The sequence below is a fragment of the Poecilia reticulata genome, linkage group LG11, assembly GCF_000633615.1.
Source record: "Poecilia reticulata strain Guanapo linkage group LG11, Guppy_female_1.0+MT, whole genome shotgun sequence".
Classification (NCBI taxonomy): domain Eukaryota; kingdom Metazoa; phylum Chordata; class Actinopteri; order Cyprinodontiformes; family Poeciliidae; genus Poecilia; species Poecilia reticulata.
The window spans coordinates 6,918,188-6,935,131 of record NC_024341.1 but is presented as its reverse complement, the minus strand read 5'-3'; the positions used below and the strand labels follow the sequence as shown (position 1 = coordinate 6,935,131).

At 39.4% G+C, this 16,944-nt stretch overlaps 1 protein-coding gene across 5 annotated transcripts in view; it reads right to left on the bottom strand.

The window, feature by feature from the left end:
- fhod3a (formin homology 2 domain containing 3a) overlaps positions 1–16,944 on the bottom strand; it is an 88,385-nt gene that overhangs the window by 31,704 nt on the left and 39,737 nt on the right. For all 5 annotated transcript variants that reach the window (XM_008421498.2, XM_008421499.2, XM_008421500.2 and 2 more), the window contains exons 4-5: positions 10,786–10,853; positions 10,197–10,302 (exon numbers count right to left, since the gene is read on the bottom strand). In XM_008421498.2, coding sequence (XP_008419720.1) covers positions 10,197–10,302; positions 10,786–10,853 — 174 coding nt within the window. The remainder of the gene's footprint in view (positions 1–10,196; positions 10,303–10,785; positions 10,854–16,944) is intronic.

Here is a 16,944-nt window from a genome sequence, read left to right as displayed (position 1 = left end):
GAGTCATCGGTAAACAGACACAGGCCACACCGGGGGTTTCCAGTAGCAGCACAATCGCTTGCTTTCATTTCACCATTGTGAAAGGCAAAGTGCTCAATAGTGATTGAAACTGTAAATGTGATGGAGAATGCAACGTTTCTACTAAGGCTATTGCAGCTTTCTTTCATTAAATTAACAAAACAATGTAGACTTTCTGCATGTTTTTTTTTGTACAGTACAGACCAAAGGTTTGGACACACATTTTCATTCAAAGAGTTTTCTTCATTTTCATGACTATGAAAATTGTATATTCACACTGAAGGCATCAAAACTATGAATTAATACATGTGGAATTATATACTTGACAAAAATGTCTGAAACAACTGAAAATATGTCTTATATTCTAGGTTCTTTAAAGTAGGTATCTTTTGATTTGATTACTGCTTCGCACACTCTTGGCATTCTCTTGATGAGCTTCAAGAGATCGTCACCTGAAATGGTCTTCCAATGGAGTTCTCAGAGTTGCTTAGCAGTTGTTGGCCCTTTTGCCTTCACTCTGTGGTCCAGCTCACCCCAAACCATCGCAACTGGGTTCATGTCCGGTGACTGTGGAGGCCAGGTCATCTGGCRCAGCACCCCATCACTCTCCTTCTTGGTCAAATAGCCCTTACCCAGCCTGGAGGCGTGTTTGGGGTCATTGTCCTGTTGAAAAATAAATGATGGTCCAACTAAACACATGCCGCTGCAAGATGCTGTGGTAGGTTCAGTATGCCTTCAATTTTGAATATATTCTCAACAGTGTCACCAGCAAAGCACCCCCACACCATCACACCTCCTCCTCCATGCTTCACGGTGGGAACCAGGCATGTAGAGTCCATCTGCACAAAGGATGGACTCCATCTGCGTCGCACAAAGACACGGTGGTTGGAATCTAAGATCTCAAATTTGGACTCATCAGACCAAAACACAGATTTCCACTGGTCTAATTTCCATTCCTTGTGTTCTTTAGCCCAAACAAGTCTCTTCTGCTTATTGCCCGTCCTTGGCAGTGGTTTCCTAGCAGCTATTCTACCATGAAGGCCTGATTCACACAGTCTCCTCTTAACAGTTGTTGCAGAGATTTGTCTGCTGCTAGAACTCTGTGTGTCATTGACCTGGTCTCTAATCTGAGCTGCTGTTAACCTGCAATTTCTGAGGCTGGTGACTCGGATGAACTTATCCTCCGCAGCAGAAGTGACTCTTGGTCTTCCTTTTCTGGGGCGGTCCTCATTTGAGCCAGTTTCTTTGTAGCGCTTGATGGTTTTTGCGACTGCACTTGGGGATACTTTCAAAGTTTTCCCAATTTTTCGGACTGACTGACCTTCATTTCTTAAAGCAATAATGGCCACTCGTTTTTCTTTACTTACCTGCTTTTGTCTTGCCATAATACAAATTCTAACACTCTATTCAGTAGGATTATCAGCTGTGTGTCCACCTGACTTCTGCACAACACAACTGATGGTCCCAACCCCATTTATAAGGCAAGAAATCCCACTTATYAACCTGACAGGGCACAACCTGTGAAGTGAAAACCATTTCAGGTGACGACCTCTTGAAGCTCATCAAGAGAATGCAGAGTGTGTGCAAAGCAGTAAACACAGCAAAAGGTTGCTACTTTGAAGAAACTAGAATATAAGGCGTATTTTCAGTTGTTTTACACTTTTTTGTTTAGTACATATTTCCACATGTTAATTCATAGTTTTGATGCCTTCAGTGTGAATCTACAATGTCAATAGTCATGAAAATAAAGGAAACTCATTGAATGAGTAGGCGTGTCCAAACTTTTTGTCTGTACTGTACACATGCACTCATGTGCTGGGTGAACGCTTACCCTAAACCTAAACAGCATTCATAAATCATCTACTTGTATATTCTTTAAAATCCTGGTAAGTGGAAGAGAAGTTGGGTTGGTTGTCTTTTGCTGTGAAGTTTTAGTCAAAGTTTTGCACTTCTTATGCTTTATTGCTTGACATTTTGTTGTTAATATAAATAAATAATGTAAATAAATGTAATATTATTGTTTGTGTTTGTGCTATGTGGTCTAAATGTAGTGGCTTATTTGCATCTTGTGCAGTGCTTTGTGCTTTTATCTTGCCAAGAACAACCTTGTAAAATCGATGAATAAACTCAATGGACGTCTTTCCTGGAGAAAAAAAAGATTAAAAAATAAAATAAGTAAGTAAATAAATAAATCAGATGTGACTCAGGCCATAAAATGATCAGCTCTAGATCAGATCGCCGTCCAAGCATTTAGCATGCCGATGCAAGTGAATCTTCATCAATGCAGACAGAGCGTTTGCATAATATAGCAATAGATCAAGCACCATTATCTGAGTAGTGCACATGTATTTTCTTTGCAGTGGTGCAGATGTGTGGTTATATGTGACATAAGATATAAGGTTAAAGGTCATGATGAACATATTAGGCTTATTTGTAAACATTAAGTATGCATTACTCTTGTTGAGCTTTGTACAATTTGGGTAAGATTGACATCATCTGTAAATTTCTTTAGCCTGTTTGTTTGTAGTTTATTGTACCAGTTGATGATAAAATAACTTCCTTTTTAAAATTACAGTTTCATAAAATAACCATAAGTTGATCATAAAACACATCTTTAGATGTCCCTTCTGAAGTGAACTGAGCAACTATGAGAAAAACTGAAACGATATTTGGTACTGTACTTCTGTACTGCCACTTAGCAAATGTAATCATCAAACGAACGTTTGGAAACTGAGTCAACATAGGAGCTTTCACTGCAAACCATGGTAATCTAAAAATGATGTTTCTGCTGGTGGTGGTTCTAAAATAAATTTAAAAAAAGAAGTTAAAACTGAAAGCAAAAGACATTTACCACTTCTGACTTTATAGACACTTTCTAACTGACTGATCACGACATCCTGTAGTGACAGAGCGGCGCCCTGGCACCTTGAACCTCAGGAAGGAGCTGCTGGTTTCTGCCTCAACTAAACATTTCGACAAAAACAAAACTAGTTTTTATACAATTAGTCCTGGACAAACTAAGCAGGTATGGTGAGAAGTTATTTTTTGACCCAGGTTATGATTTCGACTTCACTAATCTCTCTGACTCGGCTGCTTGCGTGAGAGGAAACGAGAAGTACCAGCGCCCAAACGGCTGGTACCGCATGGCCCTGAAGGTCAAATGTAAATATCCGGATGGAGACGCCTGGTTGGGCACCATTGGATGGAGGAGTAACTCCGTGTCTGAAGAGTGGCTTGTCTCATACCATGGAACCGGGTTAGAAGGAGTCAGAAACATCATCAAGAGTCACTACAATGCTGGAGAAGGGCAAGCATACAGAAGAGGAATCTACTCAACGCCTGACCTTCCTGTTGCTGACGGCTATTGCAAGACCTTCACGTCAAAGTTCACAGGAAAAACCTACAAAGTGATCATGCAAAACCGAATCAAACCAGAGAAGAGGCAGATTATTGGAAACTACTGGCTCATTCCTGTTCCGGCAGGAACGTTAGCAGAGGAGGAGAAACGCATCGCTGAGAGTTCAATACGTCCGTACGGCGTTCTGATCAAGGAAATCTGAGACGGGAATTGTGACTTTAACTCGAGCCAGGAGACATGCTCTCCAAATTTTTTGAAGATGAATAGTTTAACACTAATCTCACTGAGGAAAGAAAAGGTTTGAATCAGCGTTAATGAGAATTAGGTACATTTTCTTTCATTTTCGATATAATCCTGAAAATACTGGCGCTCTTGTTTAAGGTTACAAAATGTGAATTTGTGAAAATGAAATTTTATCAAGCAACTCAAAAAGTAGCAGTTAATCAAATTATGAAGATACACAAAGAAATTTTATTTTATGCCTTTGTTTAGCTGCCAATATTTTAAAATGCAGATTTCGAATACTGCGCTTCAAATCCACTGGATAAACAATACTGGAAAAGTATTTCTATGCACCTATTTTGTCTCAGGTTCATAAGTTATCCTAATCGTTAGTTCAAGTATTCGTCTGTTGGTTGTTTTATTGCTGCTTGGTGTCTTTTTTTCTTTTTTTTTATGGAACTGAGTCATCGGTAAACAGACACAGGCCACACCGGGGGTTTCCACTAGCAGCACAATCGCTTGCTTTCATTTCACCATAGTGAAAGGCAAAGTGCTCAACACTGATTGTTTAATGAGATGGACAATGCAACGCTTCTTACCAAGACTGTTGCAGCTTTTTCTATTAAATTATTAAAAAGAGACTTATGTTGGTTTTCAAAGAGGCCACCAGGAATCACTGGGTGAGCAGAACAACAGTTTTCTGCAGGTTCTCAGACTCAGCAGTTCTCAGTCCTTTTCCGTTTCAAAGATTTTCTGTTCTCATGCCTTGGAGCCTAAATCTGACCCTGACCATTAACTTACAACAGCGTTCATAAATTATCTACTTATATACTGTTTAATATCCTCTGTGTAGTTGGGAACTGGAAGAGAACTTGCATCGGTTGTCCATTACAAAAGTGCCAACTAGCAAGAAAATAATAATAATAATACTAATAGAAAGTGGTTTTGAGAACCTGTGGTCAACATCATTGATCAGAACTAAGACTAAAGTGAAAACTAACAGCTCACTTAACAGGATTTAAGCTCAGGTGGAGGTTGGAGTCTCCAATTTCTTTATCTGGTTTTAAACAAGAACTGCCCAGTCACATCTTGTATCTGCAAAGTCCAAGGATTGTATTTCTTATGTTTTATTTCCTGACACATTGTTACTACTCCAAAATATTTAATAATATTGTTGTATTTTGTAAATGTGGTGGCTCATTTGCATCTTGCATAGTGTTGAGTTTTTATCTTGCCAAGGGCTTCCTTGTAAAAGAAATGAATTCATTTTATTTATTTATTTTTTTACAGTATGTTGTTTTCATGACTTCTTATTCTTGTGTTTTTTATACTGTAAAGCACTTTGAACTGCCTTGGTGCTGAAATGTGCTGTATAAATAAACTCTTCTGATTGACAATCTCAATAATTCTGGAAAAATAAAGGCAAATAAAGGCAAATAAACAAATCAACGTTAATTTCAAGGCGTTGAATTAGAAAGTCGTGTTTGACAAGAAAGATTCGATATGTTGTGGAAAAACATGTTCAACAGGACAGCTTGAAGTGAGCAACTATGAAAAAAACTGTAAAGATATAATCTGCACTGTATTGCTTTAATGTAAATTTGCCTTCTTTGAACAGCAAACTCACGTTTGGAAAATGGCTGAACGTGATTTCTTTGTGAGTCACAGTTTTCTCTAGGGTTGTTTCTGGGGGTGCTGTTTCCAAAAAACAACTTTAAAACTGAAAGTAAGAGAGTTCGACCTCTTATCATTAGGTCATTGTTTGACTAAAGGATAAGAAGATCCTGTCGCCACAGAAGCGAAACTCGGACAGCAGAAAGCAGCAACTTGTTTCTCTGTCAAACATGGTTCTGGACGCAAATGTGAGATTTGAGGCTCTCTCTGCGCTTCTGGGGACAAAAATAACATCCCTCAATGAGGGAAACCCTTGGAAAGCTGCTCCCGCTTTATCAGTTGATGATTTTTTTATACAACTGATCCTCGGCAAGAAAACCAGCTATGCAGAGGAGTTCTTCATCGATGAGAAGGAATTCTTTGACCCGTGTTATGACTGCGACTTCACTAATCTCTCTGACTCGGCTGCTTGCATGAGAGGAAATGAGCCGTATGTGCGTCCAAAAGGCTGGTACCGCATGGCCCTGAAGGTCAGAGGTAAATATCTGGATGGAGACGCCTGGCTGGGCACCAATGGATGGAGGAGTTACTCCGTGCCTGGAGAGTGGCCTGTGTCCTACCATGGAACCGGGTTAGAAGGAGCCAGAGGCATCATCAGGACTCACTACAAAGCTGGAGATGGGCAACAGTTTGGGAGAGGAATCTACTCAACWCCTAAACTTAATGAGGCGGAGAAGTACTGCAAGACCTTCAAGTCAAAGTTCACAGGAAAAACCTACAAAGTGATCATGCAAAACCGAATCAAACCAGAGAAGAGGCAGATTCATGGAAACTACTGGCTCATTCCTGTTCCGGCGGGAACGTCAGCAGAGGAGGAGAAACGCATCACTGAGAGTTCAATACGTCCGTACGGCGTTCTGATCAAGGAAATGTGAGACGGGAACTGTGACTTTAACTAGAGCCAAGAAACATTCAAACTGAAAAGTGCTCACACTGAACAAAATCGACATTTACTATGCATGTTCAAGATTTTTTGTTTAGAACTGTAATTTTTATTCAAGCTTATGTCAAAGTATGGTAATGTTTATTAAAATACAGGTTGTGCAGAAGCGATGACTGTTCAAGATCTGATGACAAAGAAGCTACATAAAACCAACAAAAGACCAAACTGGCAACAGTTCTAGTTAATCCTACTGAGAGTCTCAGAATGAATCATTTTCTGTTTTAGCTATAAATCTTAAACACAGGCAAATATATTACTGATAATAATAGTGTGCGAGAAGGGCTACCAGATAAATCTTTAATATTACATGCAGGAAGCTGATTGTTTTCCTTGTGCTTGGCTGTAGGAGTTTCTTTTTATGTACTTCAGCTGCCAGCTGATAAAGAACAGTTGGGGTTTTTTCCACTAGCATGGATTTTCATTTTCAACCTTTATTTTCAGGTGAAAATCTGGGTCACACAAAAAGGCAAAAATGCTAAATGTGTTATCTTCCACATTAAACTGCATTTATAATATAAAACCAGATAATTATTTTCTTTCAACTTATTTGACAACATTAACAAATTATGGTAAATTTACTTTACCATAAATAAATTTACCATAATTTACACAAGGTGAGGAAAAAGATGTCTTTTCCAGCCTACTGATGCATTTTAACTCAGGAAAATAAAAAGCTGCCGTGTACATCTTCATATTTTCAGGCAAACCCATAAGTTTATGACCTTGACCAGAGAATGTGTGCCGTGTGTTAGCACGATGTTTATGCCTCAATCATGATTATCACGCGTTATTTTGACAATAAAGAGATTTACTGCATGCTGTATCTTACAGTTTTTCCTCAGTCATTTAGAGCATTTCTCGAATCATTCTTGAAAGTTGCAAAACGGTACGTGCAAAACGATTCGCACAAACAGAAAAACATGATGGGTTACCTGCAAAACCCAGCATGTTTCTCAAAATCTATGAAAATGAACACATCAGCGTCTCAGAATGACAAGTCCTTGTTTCATTGTGTTTGGATAAGACAGACAAATTGATTAGCCATGTTGTCAATATAACAGTGGACTTTGGAGGGACATTCTGTTGTAAACTGCAGTTAAAGTTTTGATGTCTTGTTTTTTAAATGGTAATTATGGGTGACAAATGGCAAGAGACTGAACGAGATTCATATTTATGCTTTTACTGTGATTTGTGAAAGCATAAATGATACAGAAAGCAGAGAACAAAGAAAAAAAAACAAAGTAGCACTAAGAACATAAGACAATCTCCTTAAGGAAAACTACAGTGCAGTTTTCATATCTCCACGTTGAGAAAAAGTCCTAAAGAGCTAAAGAGCAGTGTGAGAGGAACTCCGTCAGTATCTTACTGTGGGTCACAAATCATGTCCTGAGCGATGGAAGCTACCACGCTCAGCCTCTTCTTCAGTTTGGCCTGCTAACTCCTCAGCCACAGCCTCTTCCTGTCTCTGTGTTGACTCAGCCCAAATCCTTGTCTGTCCATTGTCAGAAATGTAACACTGTGTTTTTCTCTGGCTTTATACTTGACCAAAAATCTTCTGATGGCATTTTTAACTGTCTGTAATGTCCTTCACAATCCTCAAAGGAGGATTAACCTCAGAGCATACCGTGGCCACAACCATGCTTCACTGTTCACTGTGAATGAGGAGCCAGCTAACTAGCTAGCCATCATATCTTTAAATATGGGCCATCTATCTAGAGCAGTGTTTTTCAACCTCTGTTCCGCGGCACACTAGTGTCCGTGATTGATCGTCAGGTGTGCCGTGGAAATTATTCAATTTCACCTAAGGTACCGTATTTTTCGGACTATAAGATGCTTCTTTTTTTCTAAGCTTTGAACCATGCGGATTGTAGCCCAATGTGGCTTTGCTGTGTGCTTGTTTTTCAATCACCAGGGGGCTCTCTAGCAGGAAGTGAATCATTAGAAGTCAAAATTGTAAATCAAAAGAAGAACGTGCTAATTTTCAACCTGTTCAGGGGTATTTTTAAGCAGCAAGCACGATGGAGAAATGTTTTCAAACTCATATCATGCAGCTTTTAAGTTGAGGGCTGTCGATCTGGCACTACGGGAGGGAAATAGAGCCGCTGCATTTAAGCTCAGTGTGAACGAAACCATGGTTTGACTTTGGAGACGGAGTGCTGCGTCCTTAATATATGCAGCAGATTTATTAGGACGCCGCCCTCTGCTGGGTCCTTATGGGTCCAGCTTCCAGTTTTTTTTGTGTGTGTTTTTTTTGTTCTTTTAATTGAAGGCGCTTGTATGGTGCGCTCTATAGTCCGAAAAATACGGTAATTAATTTTAAAAGATTTTTTGAAAATGAATTATCTGCAAATAATGCCATCTTCAAGTGTCTCTGCTGTAGCAGTGACTAGCGGCGTAATCATGTAATTTTCTTACCACTAGATGGCAGTAGGTACAGAGCATTTTACATTACAACAAGAGAATTAGTGATGCATGAATATTACAGGTAGAGGTGAGAGCATCATATCTAGCAAGACTGTGATGGAAAAGACAGTGAAGCTCAGCAGTAGTTGGGTTGGAAAGAACATGAGTCCATTTCCCACAACATATCTGTGTGAAGTGAGCTTCTCTAGTCTGGATACTATAAAAACTAAAACCAGAGAGACTGAGAGATGTTGAGGAAGAGCTTTGTCTTTCTTCAATTTCTGCCAGGAAATCAGCTGTTTTCATCCAAACATGCACAAGTTTCACACTAGGTGGGTAAAATRTACAGATATTGACATTTTGTACATGCAACTCTTCATATTGTAACAGTGAATATGAAGTGAAATGTTTCCCAAATATTATTGCTTCTTTCAGAATAAGAATTATTTTCTGTATTCCGGCTATAAGATGCTTGTGGATTAGTTTGTAAAACAGTTTGAAGTTTTCTACAACTTCTTTTTAAATTTAACACAACAGTGTTGTGGCTGTTCAGGTGTATTTTTGAAGTGGACATGTTAAGTGCAATTTGAAATAAGAAATGTAAAATGTGATAAAAATGCATTTTTGTGTTTATTTGATTCCTATTCAAGAGACTTTGATAAGAATGACTATATATGTAATATAGAGTATACAGAGTATCTTTGTTTACATTTTTGGTTGGTGGTGTGCCTCGAGATTTTTTCAATTAAAATAACGTACCTTGGCTCAAAAAAGGTTGAAAAACACTGATCTAGATAGATAGCTAGGCTGTCACATGTTGATAAACTGCATTAATAACATGCAGACATCCTGTCACATGTCGATGTCTCTCTGAACCCCTAATTGCCCACCATGTTTGGTTTATAAATGTTATTTAAAGAAACAGAAACCTGTGAAATACCAAGAACTCACTAATAAAATATAGAAGTTGTGGAGAATCAACGTCTCAGTGGTGACAGTGGTCACTTGCCGGCACAAGTTCAAACACACCCAGATGTGCTATTTTATTACTGTACTTAAAAAAAATCTACTCATGTTCAGGTAAATCAAATCTGTTTCCAATTACACCTTAATTTATAAGGTGTAATGCTTCTCTACCTGGCCAATATAACACATCATTCTCATTTTTAGCACTTTTTTCAAATTGAATAAATTTTAGACAAAACTATGACGTCCCAGAACATCCAATCGAATTCTTTCTACATGAACGTATGAACTCCTGAACACACTTTTTAAGTGATTTCAATGAATGGTCATGAACAGGGAGGTGCCGAACTGGGTTGGAGATGACTCATCATTTGAAGTATGTCGAAGCAGGTTAAAATCTACAACAGATGGGACCCTGGGAGTTGAACCGCTCACTTCTACTCTATGGTCCACCACTGGTCATCCTGCTGCACTTTTAAATGCAAACAGCGGGTCATTTTCCACCCCAATGGGGTTTAGCTTTGCCATTACCTTTTCTTTATCATTTATATTATTGTTTTGGGGTTTCCACATATGTACGTCTTTACTGGGTGTAATGGAGAGACAAATTACCTCTTAATATGTAGTTCTGGTAGTTCTGGTCAGCCTCTGCTCCCACCTTGATGAGACAAGTCAAACCTTCAGCCATCACAAACTCATGGACAAGGTCCTTGTCATCCTGGAATAACAGAAAGAAAATTAAAAAGAAAAAAAAATCTAACTGTAAGATGAAACTATAATTGAAAACTCATTAAAAATTGCAATCTCACAAATTACCACATGATGTCAGTAGTGTGCAGAACAAGGATTAACACAACTTTCTAGCTTTAATAAATGCTTCAAGGGTTTTCAGTAAAACGTTTTGATTTTTTTTCCTTTTGTAAACATTTTAAGCAACACACATTAGCATAGCTGGCTGAACAAGTAAAAAATAAAAGTGTTGCGTTCAGCTGCACTTTATTTAGCTGGAAGAGGCTCCTATGATTTGGTCTGTTTGGGCCTCAGTATAGTCCTTCTTCAAAGTAGCTGAGCACAAAAATGAATTGTCTAAACTCTTATCCTCTAAATTATTCACACCCAAATATAAACCGCTAAGTTGAAAGGAAGATCTCAGTTTGTCTGTGACAACAAACCGAGGCTTGCTGCATTTACAACGTGTTACCTGAAAGATCTGCTTTAAAGAGAACAGAGCCCTTCTCAAGTCCCGTCCATTGGAGTTATAGAGTTTCTCTGCAGAGAAGGAACACAAAACAAAGCGCATTTATGATACCCAACAAAGGCTGGTACACAGCAACATGTTGACATTTATCTCCCTGAGCATCTTTCATCTCTCTCCAGTCTTCACATGTTTTATAGTGAGGAGAGGATCAATAAAACCTGTAGGTGAAATGAGTTTCAGCTGTGTCGAAGTTGCACAACAGGCAGCAGTTTGACGGAGCAAAACCACACGATTTGGTAGGCGAGCGCTTTATCACACACTTTTACCAAGTTCTCCATAGGCATGTGGATGAAATGTTTCCTGCATGCACACACACGCACGCACGCAGACACACAGAAGGACACACATGTAGGACACAAGGACGATCCGAGGTCTGTTGGAATGTTAATGGGTTGCTGGCTGGAGTTCAACATTGAAGTATTCGGGTCACGACTCGGAAACTTTTCAGGGCAGATGTCTACAGGCCTTCATACCCTCACAGTGATCTCTAACCTGCTGAGAAGTTCTTCGAATGAAACAACAGCACGATGTTTTATTAAATTTTTATTTCAATTTCCTTACATCTTTCACTGCATTGACATGAAACTTCATACAACTACAGCAGTGCTATATAACAACATCTCGTAGGAATGAGTCCAGAGGGATCTTTGGCCTTGTCTCTTTGCACAATTTCTCTTATGTTCTCTGGTTTTCCGAAGGTTTGAAGCATGAACACCAACATGGCCATGGAAGAATGCTGATTTTGTGTCTGCGAATGGCTAAGCCTTGCGATAACAAATTTTGCTAGACAATAAATTGTCCCAGAAACTATTGTGATAAACGTTAATATTGCAATTTTTAGACTATTTAGAACAGATATACTGCTAATGGCATAATAATGCGAGATCGTTATTCAGACTGGAACTGGAAGATGTGTTAAATATTCAAAATAAAACATAATGACCAAAAAAGAAAACACAAACCACATACAACCAATACCATAAATAACATGGGTTATGAAGTTTATATAAAAAATGTACGTTAATAAATGTTAATCATCAGAATGGAAAATATCGAGCTCATTTTAATTGATTATGCCATGGTGAAATGGCATAATCAATTGCCATTTGATCGTGCCATATATATACATACGTAAGTATGTATATGTATGGACATATACATACATAAACATGTATGTATATGTCCATACATGTTTCGAAGCGTTATCCACCATCTATCCCAGAATAAACTAAATTTTAAAATTGCCAAGCTTAGACATTTCAATATGACGATCAACACACATCTGCCCTTCTGTATTAACAAGTCTTTCCACTTTTGAAGAACAGCTGACCCATATGGGTCATGTCATATTTGTAACCATAGCAAAACAGGAAGTGTGTACTACATGCAGTGCATTAAAGTGAGCATATCTGCTGGTACAGTTTACGGTTCGTTATTATAATGATGCTGTTGAGCGTGGAAGGAAAAGACGGTTTTTGGCACAGCTCCATGGTACCGGGTTTGCTACTCAAGGCTAACCCGACTCAAGGGTCAGAATCATTATCATTCCTCACTCAGACAAAGAATTACTGGCCTGTCTGTCTCCACCTCTGAAGGACAATTTCTAAGAGATTAGCAACGGCATTCGTGATATGAACCTCTGATAGCCAACATAGTGGTGCTCAAATGATGAAAGGTCATTAAATCATCCACATGATCCATCTTAACGGGGCAGTGGTGCAATAAGATGAACATGTCGAGGTTAGCAAGGGCGTCGATGGAGCCAAACACCCAAAAACCCATCAATAAACATACCAAGGATTTTACCCAAATTCATCCAAACAATATAAAAAAACTACAGTAACTCAAAAATCTGAAGATTTCTCTTAAAATGCCACACACTGGGATGTAAAAACGGAGACCTTGAATTGAAAACTGTGATGTGAGATTTGTCCAGTACAATTAATCATAAAATGTAATAGCCTGGTTTTATAAATATGTACACATTTAAGCTTTTATTTCAGCATAAACCTTCGTTTGGCTGGAGTCTCTTAAATCTCCACATTTTGACGTTGTAATATTTTTCCAGTTTACCTTGAAAAAGTTCTATAAATCTTTTAGATTGTGAGAACATGTCTTGCTCTCTCAGCCCTCTTCAGGCAACAACACTGATTTCCAATGAGAAGTAGTTCTGGACTTTGACTAGGTCACTCCAGAACTTTCATTTTCTTCTTATTAAACATAGTTTTTGTTAATTTGGGTGTATAAATAAAATCCCTTCACCTGCTTTTTATTTTTCTTCTAGCAAGTGCCTAAAGGTTTTGGGTCAAAACTGACTGAACTATCTATACCATCCACATTGACAAAAAAAGTTCAATTGATACTGATACAAAGAAACCCTGCGGCCTAGGGGTGGTAGGGTTTGTTCGGCATGGTTTGTTTGTCGAACAAACCATGCATGGAACAATAAAAGAGATAACAAAAGATCAAGTTCATTTTTTATAGAAACTTAAAATATTCTGAGTCAAGATTTATGGAAGATTTTGCAACAGTTGGATGTTTTCTTTGAAAAAGTTCTGATTTACAATCGTACTCCTTAATCCTGACAAATGGAAAATTTGGAATGACTCCTGGAAGTCTTCCCGACTAGTTTCCGACTTCTCTTTTCACAACTTTTGGAGAAACGCTGTAAAACGCTGTAAAATTTTGAAGCATCTTTCCAACTTTATAGAAAACAATGGTTTTAACAAAATACAAATAACTTCTGGACTTTAAGTCGCTACTATTGTTGCTTGCTTTGAACACTACAATGCGATTAATATGTGGATTTTTGCCAACGGGTTTTAAAAGGCTGGGCAGCTGCGCGATGAAGAGTTCGGCACAAGCTCACTTGGATTGGAGACAAAAGCAAAAACAAAAGAGAGACTGAGGAAGTGTGTGTGAGACCGTTCAATTCTGACGCTGACTTTGGTGGTTTCAGTGCGACGACAGCGATCAATAACTTCTCCTTTGAGGCTACTGTATTCCTTTAAGTAGTTGTGTTACAGGCATTGTTCGGAAAAAGCATTTTACGATATACATATCATACATATGTTGATATGTATTTCAACATAATAAAAAAGATACATGTTTCTGTGTAAATGTCTCATGTTACAATATGGACACCTGTGGCTTATAGACGAGTGCAGCCGATATACGTACAATTTTTGTTTCTTTTTAACCTTCCCACATTCTTAAGATGGGGGTTATTTGGACCCTACAAGCTTTTTACCCCGTGTGTGGTCCCACGGGGTCACACCCCATCTGTGCTTTAACAAGTTTTTATTTATATGTGTAGTTTTGGGAACTGACGGTCTGACGGGACAACCTCCCCGCTGCCCGACCGTGACATCTGCCGCGCTGATCCAGAGTGTCACGCTAAGACTGCGGGAGGGTTAAATTAAGTGGGTGTGGTTTATATTCAGGTGCTCTCACAAGTCCAGAAATTATGTTCATGCCTACAAGAAAATATGAGGAAATCTTTATTTCGGTTCAACAGATTCTCCAGAACATACAGCTGGTGTGAACACAAGAACTAAAACCTGCAAGGTTGTCGCATCTTTTAGTGTTTTCTATATCTCTGTCTGTAACACATGTCTGTGTTGTTAAATGTAACACAATAAGCGGAAAAGGTTCGGCAAAGATTTGTCATGGGCTCGTTTTCTTGGAAGTTTAACAAAGGGTGTGTGCACTTCTGAGAACCCTTATAAGTTATAGAGTAATGTAAACTCGGCTAAGTCCAGCGGTCCTGAGTTTGACCAGACTTCCCTGGAAATCAAGAGGCCACTCAAACGTCCCATCTGGCCGTCGCGGCCATTGCAAAGCCCTTCTGTGTGTCGTTTGTGATCTTCATCAGAGCACGAGTGGCCCTGTCAGGGTAACCTTTACCAACAGCCTGCCTCTGCATCTGGAGCACGTCAGCAACAGCGATAAGGTTTAACCTTGGCTTCATTCGCTTGCGATGCCGTCAGATGCGCCGGTTATTTCCGCTCCAGATGCTTTCTTCGAATCCCACCTTCTACACTCGGGGTTTATCGTATAGAGTTTTTAAGCCCACAGGTGAAACAACAGCATCAACATTCCACCTTGTTGCTGTGTCAGTGTTGTCACGGTAATGGCGAGGATACACCTGGTCGGCATTACTGCCATTTTGCTCCAGAATAAACATGCTTTGGGCAGGCTAAATAATTAATGGACCGCTTTCCAGTTGACACCGTGGGCTGCAGCTGTGTTAACACAGCGGAAACAAGCTGGAAAGGGTCGAAACATAAATAACTCTCGCATCCAACCACCTGCTTTAATGCAGATGCCTAATTGTCAGTTCTTAAGGGGGTGATCCAGGTCGACTGCAGCTCACTCCCAAATTTAAAGCTTCCTGTGAAAACATATTAAAAAAAAAGTTCTGTCTTAAAAAGAAGGAAGAAAAAGACACCCCGTCTACAGCTCCAACTCCAACACAGATCAGATCAGAAGGTGGGAACATTTTTTTTTTAAATCCACGGTTTGCAGTGTCCACGTGTCTCTCGCTGGTCACCCTTCCTTTCGCCTGGCGCCTGCTTTCCTTATTGTCACAAGAAAAGCATCAAGCCTCACTGGGATGTGTCATTGTGGCCTCTGTGCCTGCTGATCTGCTCCGTGCGTACATGTGCGAGCCAGAGCGGGGCCGGCAGACAAACCGACGAAAGCAAAGACAGCGAGGCGCGTTTCATTTATAGGCCCTCTTGCAGTTTTACGGTTTTGTTTTGGAGGACTCGCAGCTCGTGTCCGCGCTGTTTCACCCCACGTCCTCGGATGACCCTGCAGCGTCAGCCCTGACCTGTCCTTTAGGACAACGCTCCGCTTACAGGGTAGTAATCTCCATAAAGCGAGGTCAAACAAGAGAATGGGTTATCTTTGTTGTTTCTAAAGTATTTTGAGAAATATCACTACAAGCAACAAAAAACTACGATATCTTACCTGTGATGACTTTTGAACTTTTATAAGTCAAATACCACTCCTCTGGAATTTACTTCCAGACACATATGAGCAACATTTCTGAATTGGTTTATCAATTAGTGTATCTCTAGGTGAACTAATAATTAACATTAAAAGTGAATGAATTAATTGAGAAATTACATTCAAGTTTGCTACCCAAAGCACCGACAGCTAAAACAAACTTTTTAACCTTTTAATGCCAAAGATTCAAATCTCCGCCTGGATATTTTTTGCAGTTATCAAATAAATTTCTGATTTAGTACATTTATGTCTGTATGTCAAAAAAAAAGAACAATTTTAAGTCAATTCAGCATCCTTTTTCTGTATCAGATATAAAAATAAATTTCAGTATTGAAAGTGAGAAAAGCAAATCTCACACTCACTGATGCAATCCATGTAAACGCTGACATAATAATAATGAAACAAATTATGCAGGGGACGATGGGGGTCGTTTTTGAACCGTCCTACTTCTGCATGTGTGTGTGCGCTCATGTGTGTGTGTGTGAGTGTGTGTGAGTTTCCTCCACAGAGGAGCAGAGAATCCCTGACTGCCCAGGCTGTCTGCTTTGTCGTTCAGGAGTGGTCCAATCCCTCCTCCTGCCCCTCCTGTCACAATGCGATTAATGCTGTGACCCCTTCAGCTTTGACTAATCCTTTAACATTTACTGCACCATCCACACGTTCTCCAGAACAGAAAAGGCCAAGATGGACAATGCAAGGCCTCGTCCTCTGCTGCTGTAAAACACAGAGATCTGCTCTTGGTTTGATCGAGTACAATATTTGCAAAGAAGAAGGAGAAGGAAAAAAAAAAAAAGAGTCCCCAGGTAACTGCTGTCTTATTCTACCGAAAAGCCCTTAGCAAACAGTTTACTGCCTCTGAGCTTAATCCTCAGTCTTAACAACAGGCAGTCAGATAAGTACATGTTTCTCTAAGGGGACCCGCTTTATTCAGGAGAATAAAAGTGAGACTGTGCAGGTGGACATGAACAGATAATGTAGAGACATGCCCTCCACTCCACAGCACAGATTCATTCTCCCCTGTCTATGAGCATGAGCTGAATCTTCAACATAACAATGCTCTAAATGTTTAACATAGATTTTGAATATATA